This window comes from Geosmithia morbida (assembly GCF_012550715.1).
Source record: "Geosmithia morbida isolate 1262 chromosome Unknown scaffold_16, whole genome shotgun sequence".
NCBI lineage: Eukaryota > Fungi > Ascomycota > Sordariomycetes > Hypocreales > Bionectriaceae > Geosmithia > Geosmithia morbida.
In genome coordinates this window covers 254,131-270,902 of record NW_023336203.1, presented here as the reverse complement: position 1 = coordinate 270,902, position 16,772 = coordinate 254,131, and the positions used below count along the sequence as shown (strand labels likewise).

At 54.5% G+C, this 16,772-nt stretch overlaps 7 protein-coding genes across 7 annotated transcripts; 3 read left to right on the top strand and 4 right to left on the bottom strand.

Annotated features, from left to right (window-relative positions):
• Positions 1-965: 965 nt before the first annotated feature.
• On the bottom strand, positions 966-3,845 carry GMORB2_3125 (translation initiation factor 3 subunit C; the record flags this gene model as incomplete). Its single annotated transcript, XM_035465101.1, has 3 exons — positions 966-2,243; positions 2,316-3,307; positions 3,455-3,845. 3 exons carry the CDS (start codon positions 3,843-3,845, stop codon positions 966-968), a joined length of 2,661 nt encoding a protein of 886 aa, XP_035318976.1.
• Positions 3,846-4,342: 497 nt separating this feature from the next.
• On the top strand, positions 4,343-5,157 carry GMORB2_3124 (iron-sulfur cluster assembly 2; the record flags this gene model as incomplete). The annotated part of the gene is made up of 2 exons (XM_035465100.1): positions 4,343-4,696; positions 4,786-5,157. The coding sequence occupies 2 exons, from the start codon at positions 4,343-4,345 to the stop codon at positions 5,155-5,157; spliced, it is 726 nt and encodes a 241-aa protein (XP_035318975.1).
• Positions 5,158-5,603: 446 nt separating this feature from the next.
• GMORB2_3123 (large subunit ribosomal protein L7e) lies at positions 5,604-7,181 on the bottom strand (the record flags this gene model as incomplete). The annotated part of the gene is made up of 3 exons (XM_035465099.1): positions 5,604-6,230; positions 6,434-6,545; positions 7,171-7,181. The coding sequence occupies 3 exons, from the start codon at positions 7,179-7,181 to the stop codon at positions 5,604-5,606; spliced, it is 750 nt and encodes a 249-aa protein (XP_035318974.1).
• Positions 7,182-7,661: 480 nt separating this feature from the next.
• GMORB2_3122 (small subunit ribosomal protein S14e) lies at positions 7,662-8,319 on the top strand (the record flags this gene model as incomplete). The annotated part of the gene is made up of 3 exons (XM_035465098.1): positions 7,662-7,722; positions 7,825-8,058; positions 8,168-8,319. The coding sequence occupies 3 exons, from the start codon at positions 7,662-7,664 to the stop codon at positions 8,317-8,319; spliced, it is 447 nt and encodes a 148-aa protein (XP_035318973.1).
• Positions 8,320-9,101: 782 nt separating this feature from the next.
• GMORB2_3121 (DNA excision repair protein ERCC-6) lies at positions 9,102-12,605 on the bottom strand (the record flags this gene model as incomplete). The annotated part of the gene is made up of 1 exon (XM_035465097.1): positions 9,102-12,605. One exon carries the CDS (start codon positions 12,603-12,605, stop codon positions 9,102-9,104), a length of 3,504 nt encoding a protein of 1,167 aa, XP_035318972.1.
• Positions 12,606-13,249: 644 nt separating this feature from the next.
• Positions 13,250-14,617, top strand: GMORB2_3120 (2-dehydropantoate 2-reductase; the record flags this gene model as incomplete). The annotated part of the gene is made up of 1 exon (XM_035465096.1): positions 13,250-14,617. One exon carries the CDS (start codon positions 13,250-13,252, stop codon positions 14,615-14,617), a length of 1,368 nt encoding a protein of 455 aa, XP_035318971.1.
• A 1,065-nt stretch (positions 14,618-15,682) lies between these two features.
• On the bottom strand, positions 15,683-16,688 carry GMORB2_3119 (SANT protein; the record flags this gene model as incomplete). Its single annotated transcript, XM_035465095.1, has 2 exons — positions 15,683-15,910; positions 16,017-16,688. 2 exons carry the CDS (start codon positions 16,686-16,688, stop codon positions 15,683-15,685), a joined length of 900 nt encoding a protein of 299 aa, XP_035318970.1.
• Between the last annotated feature and the right edge of the window lie 84 nt (positions 16,689-16,772).

Here is a 16,772-nt window from a genome sequence, read left to right as displayed (position 1 = left end):
AGAGAACCAAAACAACTACACGCAAAAAAAGGCTCCCTTGCCTCTATATAATCCTGCTTTCAGAAGAGAAAAGCACAGGCTTCCATTGCTTATCAAGCCAGTTGAACTACCAGTCACCACATCTTATTAAGCTCTCAACACCAGAAGCGGGGAGTTGTGAAGCTGTTCCTGATTTCCACACGAACACGTCCGGACGTTTAACTCCATTACTACCGGCGCAACTTCTTTTGGTTCCCTAAGTCCATCCTCATCCGTGTTCTGCTGCCCTGTTTCTTTTCCATATCTCTGATTCAACGGCATTGACAGCCCCGCAAGACCCCAAACTCCGCCAAGGGAGGAGTAATAAGATGAGGTCATATATTCGTTTTATTTCTTTTCCTCGTCTCCTCTTTTCCTCTTCTCCGCTCGCGGATATCCGACGCAGGTTCCTGCACGGTACTCGTATGATCGATGCCTGTTTGTTCTGCGCATCACATCATCATGGTTGTCCATTGGATCTTATCCATGATCTGATAACCCCAACAGTCTGTTGATAGGAGTAAATGAGGGGGCATTAGTACAGTAGTAACATATTGCATCAGAACCACATTTACCGAACATACATACTCATACACACACAAGTGGCAGTATAATATGCCATGTAGATTCCTTCTTCTTGAACTTCTTTTTTCTTGGATTCATTAAAAAAAAGAAAACCATTTTCCATGCTTCATTCGTTTGGGATAAATGACAAGACAAATAAACACTCCCGGCCGAATATAATAATAATAATAACTTTGTATGAAGAGGACGCCTCCGCCTTGAGGGAGAGTGAAAGATGGACACATCTCCTACCTCTTTTTTTCCCCTCTCCCCTTTGCATTCATCCGTGGCATGACATGACGTTTTTTGTGTGAACAAGACAACCCTTTCCTTTCTTTTCTCCTGTTTCCTTTTTTCCCCTTCCTGCTCTATGTTACTTCCCTTTAACCCCTGACGGCAGCCCCGAGAGCTCCGCCAGTGAATTGCGTACCACCGGCCTGACGCTGAGTGTGGCCACCGCCGCCGCGGGGCCCTCCACGGCCGGGACGCTGTCCTGTCCTGTGTCCGCCGCGACCGCGGCCGCCGGTGCGCTCGAAGGCGTTGGACGAGCCCTGCGTGCGCTGCTCCAGCGTACGCTCGTTGGTCTCGATCAGGGCGCTTGCCTTGTCCGACAGCGTTAGGGCCAGCGACTGCAGGCGGCTAAGCTCGACACCCTTGCGGAAGATGATAGTCGACGTCACCTGGTCCAGCGAGGCCGCCAGCTCCTCGTGGCTGATCATCCTGCTGACAACCGCCGACACCTTGGCCGTGTCGAGTTCAAACATGCCGCTGAGAGTCTCAACGGCAAGTGTGTCGTAGAAGGGGGCGTAGGTGAAGAGGTACGTGCGAAGGCCCTCCTCCTGGATCTGCTTGGACAGCATGGCCTTGATGTCGTCCGTGTTGGCCATCAGGTCCCAGATCTTGATGTTGTGGATGAAGTCCGTAGCCTTCTTCCACTCGCCCGCAGCCAGAGCCTTGGAAGCCTGCATCACGTGGTCACGCGTGTTCTCGGGAGGGCCCGTGAAGATCTGGCGCTCGTGGTACTCGAGCATGCGGCGGTACGTCTTGCTGATGATGCGCTTCTTGACGTCGGGTGACGAACCCGTCTGAGCCAGTAGGGGGATCTCGAGCAGCATGCTGCACGTCAGATACACGCACTCCAGCAGCTCGAGGTTGATGTGCATATGAAAGGGTAGCTGGCGCTGCTTCTCGAGCCTCTCCTGCTCGGGAGAGACCTGGCTGTAGCGCTGCATCATGACGCCCTGGGCGAGCAGCTCCTTCTGGCGGCCGCTACCGCAGATCTCCTGCAGCGTGTTCTGCGCCTCATAGACGAGACCCATGCGAAAGGCGCAGAGGCCGACCTGCACCAGGGTGCGGTTGTAGAGGATCTGCGTCTGGACGTCAAAGTTGGGGATGTTCTCCTGAAGATGCGACATCAACATCATGTCACGGGCCTTGTAGTACTCGTTGTGCAGGGCAAGGAAGTACACCTGGCACAGCATGGCACGACCACGAATGATACCGTCAGCCTTGCTGAACAGGTAGTTGCAGAGAACGTGCACCAGTTTGCTGGCCTCCTTGACCTCCTCGCGGGGAGTGATGGCCGACTCGACATCGGCGCCGACTGACTTCCAGCTGTTCTCCTCGAAAGTTTCGATGACCTGAGCAGGCTGGACATCACACTATTGTCAGTCGCTGGAAAATGACACAATGGTAGAGGAGAGTGGATTGTAGGGTGGTATGAGATGGCTTACCTTGAAGTAGACATGCTCCAACCGCCTCACGACGATGCGGTTGACGCCCTCCTGAGGGATCGAGAGAGAGTCATCCTTTTGCAGGTACTCGTAGTACAGGAGGCCGCGGAAGATGATGTCATAAAGGGCGCCCTCGTCCTGGAGACGCTCAATGTACTCAGATGTGTGGGGGTCGATGTTCTGGAGAGAGCGGTTGAGCTCATCGTCAAGCCTCTCGATATAAGAGACAACGCTGCCAGCGACCTTGATGTACTTCTCACCGGGCTGGAGCGTGGGGGGCTTCTCGTCATCCTCCCACTCCTCGGCGCTCTCGATGACAATGTACTCCTTGTTCTTCTCGAGGATCTCGAGCAGGGACGACAGCTCCTTGTGGGCGGCCTTCCAGTGCTCCAGGGGCATGGCGCCCGTGGATCCAGAGGCAATGTCGAAACGGGCCGACACCAAGGTCAGGAGAACACGGATCTGCTGGTAGGGCGTGCTGGCAATCTCGAACAGCTTCTCCATAATGTCAATTTGCTCGCTACGATCCGTGTTCTTCTTTCCGCGGGACTCAAGGATAGTCCTCAGATGCTTGAAGATGCTGTCGGAGGTGTACTGCAGAGTGCGGCCACCCTTTCCGACTGTCGAGAAGCCCTGCTCGTCGGCCTCCTCTTGCGAGGCGGAAGCGGCGTCAAACTTGACCTTAGTGGTGGCGGACTTCTTGGAGGGGGCAGTGGCGGGGGCTTCCTCCTCAGACGACTCCATGAAGTCCTCCTTGTCCGCACGGTAGGCATCAATCTGGGCCTGGTGGTCCTTGTTTGTCTTCTTGATCTTCTGTTTGACGGCGTTGAGAGCGCGAGCCTGGCTGGCGTTCATCTTCTTGGGGGTAACCTTGACCTTGGCGAGGGCTTCATTCATGAAGTCCTCGAGGTCGGCCATGATGCGGATATAGGGCTTGGGGGCCTTGCCGCCCACCATCAGACGTGCGACCTGACGGTTGAGTTTGTCGTACTCTGCGCATACATGTTAGAGTATTTGGTCAAAAAAAGAGAGAAAAAAACCAGGATGTAATTGGTCCATTTCCCCCTACGTTTCCCATGTTCGGAGAGAGGGGCCGATATGGGGGAGAAGATAGACCAAATTCGACAGATGTTCCATACCGGCTGATATCAGAGTCCAGTCACCGTTCTTCTGACCGTTCTCAATCTGCTTGATGCAAGCATCGAGCTCATCGTGCCTCTTGTCCTTGGCGCTCTTGACCTTCGCCCTCTTCTCGTCGTCGCTGTCCTCGCTCTCGGAGCTGGCGTCCTTGAGGAACCAGTTGGCCCCCCCCTTGCCGGCATCCGAGCCGTCGCTGTCGCTATCGTCGCTGTCTTCATCCGAGTCCATATCGTCCGAGTCCTCATCAGAAGAGTCATCGTTGCTCGTCTTCTTCTGCTTCTGCTGCTGCAGCTTCTCCTCCTCCTCTTCCTCCTCTGAGGAGAGGAGATCCTCCTCCTCGCTGGAGCTGTCGCTGGAGCTGTCGTCTCCGCCACGGAAGAAACGAGACATTGTGGGCAAGTTGTTGCAAGAGAATTCTTTTGGGAGACTGACTTGCTTCTGCTCTCTTTTTTCCTTCTTTTCCCTGTGTTTGAGGCTGCAAACGGCCGTCTTGTCCTTGAACCAGGTAAAGAGGTTGCGCGGGGTTGAGTCACGAGAAACTCGAAAATTACTGATTTTTGGTGGGCAAAGTGGGGGCGTGCGCCTTGGGGCTAAGCGATAAGGTACGTACCCTTTGTGCTCTCCCTTATTACCAGGCTGCCTTTTGCAATTTTTGTGTCCCTAATTTTTTCCACCTCCGAAGGAAATGGAAACCCTCCAGGATTATGTCATCACCCGAACAGCCACCGAGATTCGGAGGGAATAGGCTGATGAATAATAATGACGGACTGGCCTGACACGAACGCTTCGGTAAACATATTTCTCGGTAACAGTTCAACAACCTTACATACGTCCCCCCTCTCCTCGGTCCATACCAAAACGACGATACGGTTTCTTTCGGCTAAACCATGACACCTCTACGTTGTGCAAACGCGCCTTCCATGGCAGGCTCGTTCCTTCGCATCGCCAGTCGGTCCTGTTCCACGTCGGCTACCGCAGCAGCACCGCAAGCTTCGGCGACTCCCCTCGAATTCCTCGTCCCCAGACATGCCCTTCGAACCACCAACTCGTCCTTCGCATGGAGGAACAATCTCTGCCGTCCTGCTGACATGTCCCGGCGGTCCGGCGTGACAATACAAAGGGCGCCGAGGCGCGCCTTCACGGCCTCATCATCCCGCCGGGCGACTGTCTGCGTCCAGCATCCCGTCGAAGATGAGGATGGAAATACCATGATGATGGAGATAACTCCCCGCGCCGCCAAGGTACACCTGTTCATACCCTCCGGAGGCATGCAGAGAGTGTCTTCCCCGAGAGACGTAGAAGAAACTAGCAAGGCTAATGAGAAATGCAGCGTCTGGCCGACATCATGGCCAAGGATAAAAACCCCAACCTGGCCCTGCGCATTCAGGTCGAGAGCGGCGGCTGCCACGGCTTCCAGTACCTCATGAGCCTCATCACCATTCCCGACAAGGACTCGGCGGAATTTTCCAAAATCATCAAAGAAGACGATACCATCTTCCAGTTTGCCCCTGATGAGGCGGACGGCCAGTCGCCACTTCTCCACTCGCCAAAAGTTGTCCTCGACGAGCCTTCGCTGGAGTTGCTGAAGGGCAGCAAGGTTGACTTCACCATGGAACTGATTGGGTCGCAGTTCAAGATCACCGACAACCCTTATGCATCCAGCAGCTGTGGCTGCGGCACCAGCTTCGATATCAAGATGTAGCGAGCCCCCACTGGACGGAGAAAGGCATCGTCAATTGCGTTCATCACCACTGTATTCTTTGCATTATTAATAGCATTATATAACATTGATACACATACTCCTGGCATGCGCGGAGTGCAGACAAGACATCACACACAAGGGGAACTGCACGGTAGGACACTCAGATCAGAGAATTACTAGGCTGTCAAGAAACAATGTATGGCGTTGCAAGAAACTAAAAGGCACGTCACGAAGGAATTATAATGGAAGCACCTGTGTCATTCATCAAGGAATCAATTTCCACATGTAAAAATCTTGTCCATAAACAACGCCGAGCAACCATGCCACAAAAAGATGTGATTCTTTTTTTATAAGTCCAGACCAGTAAAAAACCCTATACCCATCCCGACGACTATTTTTTTTAACTCGTTTGTCATTGACTGACGCACTGGGGAGGAGCGACAGTCTTAGTTCATCTGGCGGATGAGGGCGTTGATAGCCTCCTCACGGTTGCCAAGGTCACCACCCTCGATGAAGTGCCTGAACTTGCGGGGACGGAAGCCGCCGTTGGGGGAGGACAGCTTGAAGGGCCAGAGGAAGTTGGAGGCCTGCTTGAAGTTGGGGCCGACAGTGTAGATCTCGTGAATGAGGTCCTCCATGCAGACGATGCCGTACTGGCCGAGGTTCTCCTCAATGATCAGGTTATCAGTCAGGGCAGTGCGCTGCTTGTTGACCTTTCCGTATCCGCGCTTGTAGATGAGCTCCTTGACGGACTTGAGGTTGGGGTAGCCGTAGGCGATCCAGGGCTCGACAACCTTCAGCATCTCCGTAGTGGCCTTGGTGACCTTGATGAAGACACCGTTGTTGATCTGAAGAAGACGGAGGAGCTGAAGGATCTTGCGCGGCTTGGGGGCGATCTTGTTGATACCCTTGATGCGGACAACGAAGATCAGGCGCGACTCAGCGGGGACGTACGCAGAGTCGTCAGAGCGGGCGGCGCGGCTAAGACGGATCTTCTCACGCTCGGCGTCACGGTACTCCTTGACGTACTTCTCGGCACGCTTGAAAATGACCTGGCGCTTCTCCTTGCTGCCCTGTAAGAAGTTGTTAGTCTCTTTATTCTATGTATCATCATGTTTTGTGAAGAGTGACAAAGTTCAATCCAGGCAATCTTTTCAGACCCGAAAGAAGGTTAATTATCAACAGCATTGACCGTAGTCTAGTCGAAGATGTGTTGTTATGCATCATTGTGTGTGTGCCGCGGGTCGAAGGAGAGAGGGTGAGAGTCAATACGTACAGCCTTGCGCTTCTCAATGGCGGCGGTGCGCTCAGCGCGGGCCTTCTCCTGGCTCTTGCGCTTCTTGAGCAGAGTCTCAGGAATCAAGACCTGGTCTTGGGTGGGAACGGTCCTATACAGAACAGATGATGATTAGTACGCGGTTCAGCATACCTGTGCGAGCAGGTATGGGAATAGAGCGCCGGTGCGAGAACTGCAGCTTGAGCGCGGCATTCTCCGCCTTGGCTGACTCGAGAGATGAATTTCATCGGTGAGATCTCAGGAGCGTTGAGCTGGGCCTGGTTCCATAATCTAGGCACCTAGCAACCACCCATCGCACTCCGTCATCCTCATCCAACAATACCCCGAATCGATTGGAATCGTTCAGGAAGTGAGCAAATGGTGGGCGAAGCGACTAGCCGGAGGAAATGGGATTTCGCCCAGTCGTATCCCACGGCAGTCTTGTTCGTCCCAGCACATTGCAATAGATTTCAGGGCGAAGAACTGGTACAGGAGCGTACACGAGACTCTTCATCCCCAACGACCCCAGACCCGACTTCTTCATTGTCACACCATATAAGTAGGCTGATCAAATGAAGAGCGGAAGAGTCCCGGGAGTGATCGAGCTGGCTCGTCGTCCAAGATGCAATTTTTCTCAAGACGAGCCCAGCGAGTGAACCACGACAAATGTACAAGGAGCTCGATGACCGGGCAGGATGCCCATGTCGCACGATTTGATTCAAGGAGGCATGACATACGTAGAGGCCATTTTGACGTTCGGCTGTTGTCGAAGGGTTGGGTGTTGGGTTAGTGAAGTTGTCGAGCGTGAGAAGAGAAGGGGAAGAAAAGAAATGGAGAGGAGAGGTTCCACCAAAAGGTGATTTGATTTTTTTTTCTGGGTGGATCCACTGAAACTCCTCCTGTCGGTTGTGTGGGCGGTGAGCGGCCAGAAAAGCGCCAGAGTGCCAGAAAAAAAAACCCTCACAATTTCTTAGGGTAGGGCTTTTTCTTTCTTTCCCGCCAAACACAGTAGCTGGCTGTGCGCACCTGAAGATTGTGTGTGCCTACTAGCGATGTTTTCTGCCACACCCCACCGCCCACGAAGCCCGCAGCCCACGCTCACTCCCCTCTCCACCCACCGCCAAATTGGTTTGTCGTGATATTTTGGAGGGACTCTTTTCTCTCTTTGGATCTTCACATCAAGTCGCCAACACCCGAGAAACCAGACCGTCGTCAATCCCCCGCCAAAATGCCTCCCAAGACCCGTGCCCCCCAGGAGAACATCTCCCTGGGCCCTTCCGTCCGTGAGGGTATGTTTTTTTTTTTCTGATAAAAAAGAAATCCTGCGTACCATTTTAAAATGCTAGCGAGAGAGACAACATGGGAAAACTAACAATCGTTATTTTTGGCAGGCGAGCTCGTCTTCGGCGTTGCCCGTATCTTCGCCTCGTTTAACGACACCTTCGTCCACGTCACCGATCTCTCCGGCCGCGAGACCATCACCCGTGTCACTGGTGGCATGAAGGTCAAGGCTGACCGTGACGAGTCCTCCCCTTACGCTGCCATGCTTGCTGCCCAGGACGTCGCCGCCCGTTGCAAGGAGGTTGGCGTTAACGCTCTCCACATCAAGATCCGTGCCACTGGTGGTATGTTTTTTTCTTTCCTCTTTTTCTCTCTATATAACTTTCCTTTCCCCCTCTCTTCTATCCCCCCTCTCCAAAAATCGTACACAAATGTTAACTGTCCTAATCTCAGGTAATGGTACCAAGACCCCCGGCCCTGGTGCCCAGTCCGCTCTCCGTGCCCTGGCCCGTGCCGGCATGAAGATTGGCCGCATCGAGGACGTCACCCCTACGCCCTCTGACTCTACCCGCCGCAAGGGTGGTCGCCGTGGTCGTCGTCTCTAAACGGCGAATGCCAAGAGGCATATATACGAAATCAAGCAAAAATGGATGGACAACGGAAAAAAAAAAACATGGAACAAACGAGAGAACATGGGGAGGGAAAGAAGAGGCGACTGGGATTTTATGGTTCAATCTTACTTCTTCTCTTTTCTTTTCCATCCTCTCGTGGGGAGGACTTTATCACTATCTGGTTTCTCTTGTGGCGTTGGCAACAAAAACGCGGAGAACGGCTCTTTTCGCCTGGTCTCCAATCTACTTCTGCCCCTTCCCTCTTCACTCCAAGGTTCTCTTCTAGTCTACTCGTAGCATAGTGGGAATCAGGTTTGGGGGCGGTTACGGCATTGATGTAGCACTGTTTATGAATTCGCCCGAAGAAGGCCTATGAAAACGAAACAAGTCCCTTTCAAATGTCCTTGTTTTCTATTGTCACTCCTGTGTCAGGTTGGGGACTACTGTGCTCAAGACGTATTAAATGATGAATTAACGAGCCGTTGAGTAAAAAACGAGTTGACGAAGACTCTTGCCTTTTGGCTAGTCCCTTGTCGTCTATTATACAGCACAAATCCATGTTTTCCCTTGTCCGTAGCGCCAGCCAACCGATTTCCCCATCCAGAAGATCCTTTGGTATACTAGATAGTGGTAATAGTAACTTCAATCACTCATAAAGAAGAAATAGTAAGAACATGATCATGCCGTCGCCGTCTTCTTCTCCTTGAACAACCACATCTACATCCCATCACTTAGCCTACTCATAGAAAAAGAAAAAGAGAAAAAGAAAGATGTCATCATGTTGTCGTCGCTTTCATCATCTTCTTCTTTAACGACCACATGGATCTCCCATAACTTCCGCGCTGGGTAATCTCGGCCACCGTCTCAAGCGCCTTGCGGAACTCGTCATTTTGCTTCTCGCCCTGACAGTAAGGTCCAAAGTGATCAACCAGCATCTTGGTCACTGCCTTGCCGCCTTGCCGAGTGATAAAGGTCCGGATCATGGGCATAAAGTCCTCGGCCTTCATGTTCCTGCTGCCACTGGAGCCTGCTGCGCCTCCTGTGGCGTTGTTCAGCCCCTGACGATCGGCAAGCCTGTTCATGACGCCCGCCGAGCTGGGTGCTCCGCGACGTCGGCCTCCAACTCCGGGACGTCGACCCACCTCGCCTGTCCAGGTCAAGGTGCCGATGGGGACACGGTCGGCTTCCTGGCCGGCGCGCTGGAGGTGTGCTGCGGCTGAGCGGCTGTCTTCCTTGGCCGCCCTCCGCAGGGCATCGACGTCGGGCTCGGCTGTCTTGGGCCCGTTGACAATCTGCTCGTGATCGTAGGCGCTGCCGACGGACCGTGCAAAGATGCCTTGGAGCATACGCTTCTCTTCGTGCGCCGACTTATCCTCTTTGAATTCCTCCATCGATGTGACGCCGCCCATCTTCTGGAGCTCGTTCTGCTCATTATCCTGGTTTACATTGTCTTCTTGTTGTTGCCCGGCCTTGTCGATGTCGACTTCTGCTCCTTTGAAGAGAGCGCTCCGCTGTCCACCAGCCGCGTCACCTGGCGTGAAGCTAAACAGATCATACAGATCCGACAGATCGTATGAACTGCGCTGCTTGGGATCCTTGAGAACCTTGTTGGTCATGAACTGCTTGAAGATCTGGCGGTGGTAGATCTTCTCCTCGATTGTTCCTTCCGTCATGAGACGATAGATCTTGACAGGTCTGACCTGTCCCAATCTCCAAGCACGCTCGCGGGCCTGCAAATCGGTCGAGGGGTTCCAATCGGGGTCGAATATGATGATGCGATCCGCGCCCGTCAGATTTGTCCCCAGACCTCCGGTTCGTGTCGTCATGAGGAAGACGTGAATATCAGAATTGCCGTTGAACTGGTCAATCATGGGCTGTCGTTGGTCGATCGGGGTGTCTCCATCCATGCGTAGGTACCGGATGCCACATTCCTTGATGCACTTCTCGATAATTTCTAACATGAGCTTTCCCTGGGAGAATAGAAGCGCCTTGTGGCCGTTTGGTATCATGACCTTTTGCAGCAGGTCTTTGGTGAGCTGCAGCTTGGCTGAAAGACGAGGGCTGCCATACTGGTGGCCAGCCTTGGAGCTCAGACTCTTGTCTAGAAGGTCCGGGTGGTTGCAGATCTTGCGCAGTATGTCGACGCCGTACAAGGCCTGGCGCCTCTTGTCGAGGATGGCTGACACTTCGTCTGACTTGAGAAACGTTTCATACGCCCTCCGCTGTCCATCAGTGAGCTTGCAGAAGAGCACCTGCTCCGTCTTCTCGGGAAGATCGGCAGCCACATCCACCTTGAGTCGCTGCAGAAGATACTTGCTGATGGAGTTTTTGAGAATCTCAGCGCGCTGCTCCGCCTGCACAACCTGAAAGTTGGAGGCGTTGGCATATCCACCTTGCTTGATGGGAATCTCAAACTGCTCCCTGAACTCCATCAGGTTTCCGAGACGCATCGGAGAGATGAAGTCGAACAAGGACCACAACTCGGTCAGGTTGTTCTGGACCGGTGTCCCCGATAGAATGATTCGGTTTCTCGTGTACAGCTCTTTGCAGGTCACAGTTATCTCGGCGTTTGGGTTGCGGATCTTGTGGCCCTCGTCCAGAACTGCGTACTCCCACTCGATCGGCTGCAGAACGTCGGCATATGCCTGCAGGCCCGTGTAGGTCGTGACTAGGACGTGGCCATTGTTGACCACGCCATCGACGATTCTCTGAACCGCCCTGCCAGCCCTCCCAGTCACCTTGGACCCTCGTTTCATGGTATCTAGATCGTATGCGTCTTCGCGTTCCGGGTCCAGCATGCCGCTGCCCGAGGAGTGCAGGATGGAGACCCGCAGCGGTGGCCACCATCGATGGAACTCGGCAACCCATTGGCGGAGAAGGGTTGCAGGAGCAACGATGAGAACAGGTCGTCTGAGTTTTTTGCTGTAGTGGAGTGCAGCAATGAGTGCGATGAGCTGGACAGTCTTGCCAAGGCCCATCTCGTCGCCGACGATGCCTCCAACCTGCTGCTTGTAGAGCTCAACCAGCCACTGTACACCGGTCCTCTGGTATCCGAAGAGCGTCGAATAAATGTCACCGGGGAGTTTAATGTCCTCATCTATGACATGGTCCGGCTTGTCTGGGGCGGGTTTGTGCCACTCCTTCTCTTCCGGGTCGCTGGTGTACCCCTGTGCCTCCGAACTAGCGGTGCCGCTCTGTCTCCGAGCCCTCCTGGCTCTACTCCGGCGGGCGACCCAGTCTGCGAGTCGTTTCCTGTACATGGCCTCATATCCATCGTCGATCTTCTCGAGGTCGATGGCGCCCTGTCTAGCTTCCTTTCCCTTCCTTCCCTTTGATTTCGCATTGCGCTTCTGCTCGCGCACCAGGTCATCCTCAGTGCTCTGCTGCCAGACACCACGGTCGGCATCGGAGTCCGAGTCATCCTCGTCAGAAGGCTTGAAGTCTCCAGACGGACTGCGTTCCCTCTGTGTCTTTTGCTTCTTTTTCGGACGCAAGGAGAACTCGCTCCCTGCTGCTGCTGCTTCTTTCCTTGATGCAGACGGGGGAGGGGGCGTGAGTTCCCTCTCCACGTCCTCGGAGAAACCAGGCCGGCGTAACTGCTGGTGGGACACCGGCCCCTCCTCTTGGACCTCCAAACCTTTTGCGGCAGCATCTTCCTCCGCGTCGAGCATGGTCTGAGCAAGATTGCCTTCGAGACCCGCCGGGCGGGGCCCACCAATCTTGGAAAAAGGCGTGATCTTGCCTGTCCGAACGAGAAAATCGTACTGGCTCTCACCGGGGTTTCGCTTAGATTTATTGCCCTGGTCCTCCAACGGATTCTCCTCGTTGCGCTTTTTCATGCGCGACCGGAAGTCGGATATGTCGTTGCTGATCTGGCGAATCTCCGACTCCAGCTTGTCGATGGCCTTTTGGATATTACGTGACTTGTAAGGGTTGTTGGCGAAATGTTCCAGCTGCCTCTTCTCCTTGTCCAACTGCTGCTGGAGGCGCTGCCTCGACGCTTCGAGCCTATCAATACGGGTCTGGTCCCTCTTGTCCTCGGCCTCCACCAGAGCCGCATTGGCCTGGATGGTGATGTCCCGCTCAAGGTCATTCTGATCCCGTACAGTTCCAGCAAGGTCCTTAAGGGCATCCTCCTCGCTCATCCCCTGCAGTACAAAGTCATCCATAGCGTCCTGAGCATCGTCGGACTCGTCATTGGCTGCGGCGACCATCCTGTCCACCAGGTCCTGTCGGGACTCGCCACCATTCTCAGGTGCCTCTGGCTGTTCTGAAGACATGATGTTGAGAGAGCGCGAACGTGACCACTCTTGGACGGCTCTTAGTATTCCGCTGTTGACTAAGCGCTGAGGAGCAATCACAGTCGCTCCCCTCTTGTATCTCGGAGTGAGGAATAGGCGCGTCTTGTGCCCCGCGTGCTCACTTCAGCACTCTAACCATGCGTGAATCGCAGCTCATCGCATGGCAAACTCGGGAGAGGTTATCGCAATTCGTCAAGAAAGGGCGTCAAGAAGATACGCAGCCCACCCTTGTTTGATGACATGAGATGATTCACGGGAGCTCCAGAGTTGCGTGTGATGCAGATGAGAGAAGGAGCAAAGGACTATCGATGGAACTCGAGCGTGAACTTGCAGAAAGGATGATGGCAATGACGCACTCGGAATTCGGAAAGATCTAGCGTGCATCATGAGCGTTGGCCCTGTAGGCTGTGATTGGTCAGATCTCTCATATAGGGTAAGCAGCTGCACCTCTTCCCATGAAGAACATTCACAACGGCGAAGTATTTATAACATATCTTCAACATTTATGCCCCCAACTACTGTAAGTGATAGTTAATAAAACTCACGAAAATCTCGATATAATATAAATACGCTTCTATCCTATCTCTATTAAGGATGGGGACCCTGTCAGAATGCCACATACAATGTCGTCCATCCTGAGAAGAAGCTGTCTCGTGGTGACACATACCAGACCCTACTCAACTCAGCCAACTCAGCCAAGCCGCCCAGCATGGCTCACAGCCCATCTCAACGACACTCTGCCACCACCACGCATCCTACGCTGGACATCCCCATCCTCCTGCTCCTCCCCCTCTTCTTTGACCTCCCTTCCCACTCCTGACCCTCGACGCATCCACATCCTCGGCATCGGCAACATAGGCCGTCTATTCGCCGTGCAGCTCTCCAAGATCCGCCCCAACCCTCCACCCATCACGCTCGTCCTCCACCGCCGCGAGCTCCTAGACCAGTGGACAGCCAGGCCAGGCATCGAAATCACCCGCGCAGGCACCGTCGAGGTCACCCGTGACGGTCTGGACGTCGAGTGCTGGGACATTTCCTCCTCCTTCTCCACCACCGCCACCACCGGCAGTCGTAGTCATGACCAGCAGCAACCGGGAGGAGAGATCGCTACCATCTCCAACCTAATCGTGGCCACCAAGGCTGACGCCGCCCTGGATCAGGTAGACCGTCTCCGCAGGTACCTGGACAGGTCCAGCACCGTGGCCTTTGCCCAGAACGGCATGTCACGCATGTGGCCTCCTCACGGGCCCGCGTACGTATCGCATCGGTACGGCGACAACGCACCCAGCTTCGCTGCCTGCATAACCACCCACGGCGTCTTCTCGCACGGTCCCTTCCGCAGCGAGCACGCCTCCGTGGCCGACGTCAGGACCGGCCTCGTCCTGCCCAGCGGCAGCGGCGGCAACTATCTCGTCGACACCATCGCCTCGGCCCCGGGACTCTCCGCCCACCGCGCATCCCGTGGGGACCTGTGGACCCTGCAGCTGGAGAAGCTGGCGGTCAACTCGGTGGTGAATCCGCTGACGGCGGTGCTGCGGTGCCGGAACGGCCGGCTGTTCGCGCACGGTCACTCAGACTCCAACTCCGGCTCCGGCTCTGCCGTCATCTCGCGCGTCATGGACCGCCTCCTACGCGAGATAAGCGACATCTACGTCGCCCTGATCAACCACCCCGGCGCGGACGGCGTTGTGCTCGCCGAGGGCATGGACAGGCGCCGACTCGCCGAGCGCTTCTCTTTCCACGCCCTGAGACGCTTGGTCTGGCAGGTCGGCGTCCGCACCGGCGATAACAAGAGCTCCATGCTGCAGGACGTCGCGGCGGGGAAGAGGACCGAGATCGCCGAGCTCAACGGGTGCATCATCGACATGGCGCGTTTCCTAGACCCGTCTGGCACGACGCTCACTGTGTCGGCCAACCAGCGTCTGGTCAACCTGGTTGAGGGGGCAAAGGTGCTGGACCAGGAAGGGCTGGGGAGGGCGTTGCTCGGGTAGGACCGGTGTCGCCACTGCTGTGCATACTTGGATATTCCGTACACATCTTACTACAGCTGTGCTGTCAATCCTCGGACGGTCTCTGCAATAAATAGATGAAAGATGTATGCATTGCAGATTCAATAATCAACAGTATCTATGCTTTTGTGTGCGAGCTCTTCAATAGTACGGACTGCAGCTGATCATATCACCGGTATTATGCATCTTTTCAGTGAGGGTCTCCTCTGGATGCAAATAGAGCTTGGATTATAATAAATGCTTGGATCATAAGACCAGTATTATGCTTTTCTTTCTCTGCACACACCAGAACTGTTGGGAACATAATACTTCGGCGTATTAGGTTCGGATGCATGACTAGATCAGCCGAAACTACTATTATATCAGTTTTATGCGTGGCCAGTACGAGAAGTGATATTGCATGAAGAGAGCATATAATCGTGTTAGACTATCATAGAGGGAGCATAACGGGAAAGAAAACAGATGTATGAAATTATCACAAAACGGAAAAAGCTATATAACACAAAAATTTGAGAGGGGGGGGACACATAAACCGCGCCAAGTATATATCCATCCATCCAAAGAAAAAAAACGATAGAAACCAAAAAGAAAAAAAAGAACGAAACAGAAAGATAGCCCATGATATATCGTTTGATTACATCCAAGAGTAAAGGGGGGAGGGGGAGGTTCTGCCGTTTCAGGGGGGGGGGAGGGGGGGAAGGTGTACTGTAACTTTTCTTCTTTTTCTTCGTTTGAAAATCCTCTTGCTCTTCCTTCGAGAATCGTCTTCCTGCGTAATTATACTTTCTTTCTGTTCGTCAAGGTCGTTCAGACAAAGAGAAGACAGAGGACAGAAGGGGGGAAACCGCGCGCCAGCTGAAAATGGATTCTCTTGGCGATGGACAGGGGGAGGGTGGAGGGAGGAGGGAGGCTAAATGCATGGACAAAAGAACTTTGGGAGGAGAAGATGGGGAGGATGCGTGCGGTGAGGGAGGGTGGGAGATATATAGAGAGAGGGTGTATAGAGTTGTGAGAGGGATGTGAAGATGGAGATAAAGGGGGGAGAGATCACTCGAGGGGCCTCGAATACATGTCCTCGCTCTGATGAGTGTGCGGTGACGACTCCTCCCCCTGAGGTGACGATATACCCTCCAGGTCTGTTGGCGGCTCGTTACCCCACAGGTCGTTTGCCCTCTCGCGGCAGGCGGCAGGCGTGAATCCCGTTCCTAGCTTGGACGATACGATGCGCCACTTGTCGTTTTCGTAGTCGTCTAGAGCGGATCGCAGTTTGACGTCCTAGGGGAGCAAGAGTGTCAGCAGCCGATGACCTGATGGGGACTACCCGAAGAGGGAAGAATGGAGTAACGAGACCGGGGGGGAGGAAGAAACAAGAGATGCTTACCATATCCCTATTCCACTGCTTCGTCTTAGCCTTGAGCTTGGTACAATACCGCACCTGCAGAGTGCCGGATGACCTTCCCGGGAAGAAGTCGGCAATCTGCTTCCAGGTGAGATTCTTCTTCTCCTTGAGTTCGATGAGCAGCTGGTCGTCGTCGCTGGTGAACTTGAGCTTAGGACCCTTGGGCCTCCTTGCCGGCTCCGGCATGCCCTCTTGCCCCACGACGCTGGTGGACGACGGTCCGGCCATCAGGCCGCCGACGTCCATGTCGTCGCTGCGCCGCATCATCTTGGCCGCCGGTTCCGAGTCGGGTAGTCGGTGGTGGTGGTGGTGATGCTGCGTGTGCGCGGGAACGGCCTGCGCGTACGTCGCCGACATGGGCGTGTGCGCTGCTGCCGCGGTGTGCATGCCAGCGAGGTGATGATCCAGGGTGTTGTGGTGGAGGCCGGGTGGCGCGTGTAAGTCTAGGTCGTCTGGTCGCGGACGCTTGGAGCCCGCCGAGAGGTGGTGGTGGTGATGGGGCGGCCCCGGTTGGGTTGTGGGCGTGGGCATGGGCTGGTAGAGGGGGGCCATGATGGAGGGACCGTAGTGGCCCTGGGGAGGAGGGGGGGCATGGTGTGCGTGCGGATGGGTATGAGGGTGGTGGTGCCCCATGTGAGAAGGGTCCATCATCATGTTGGCGGCGGCGGGGTGGTGCGTCGTTAGTGTGTGTTGCTGTTGCTGTTGCTGCTGCTGCTGCTGCTGCTGCTGCTGCTGCTG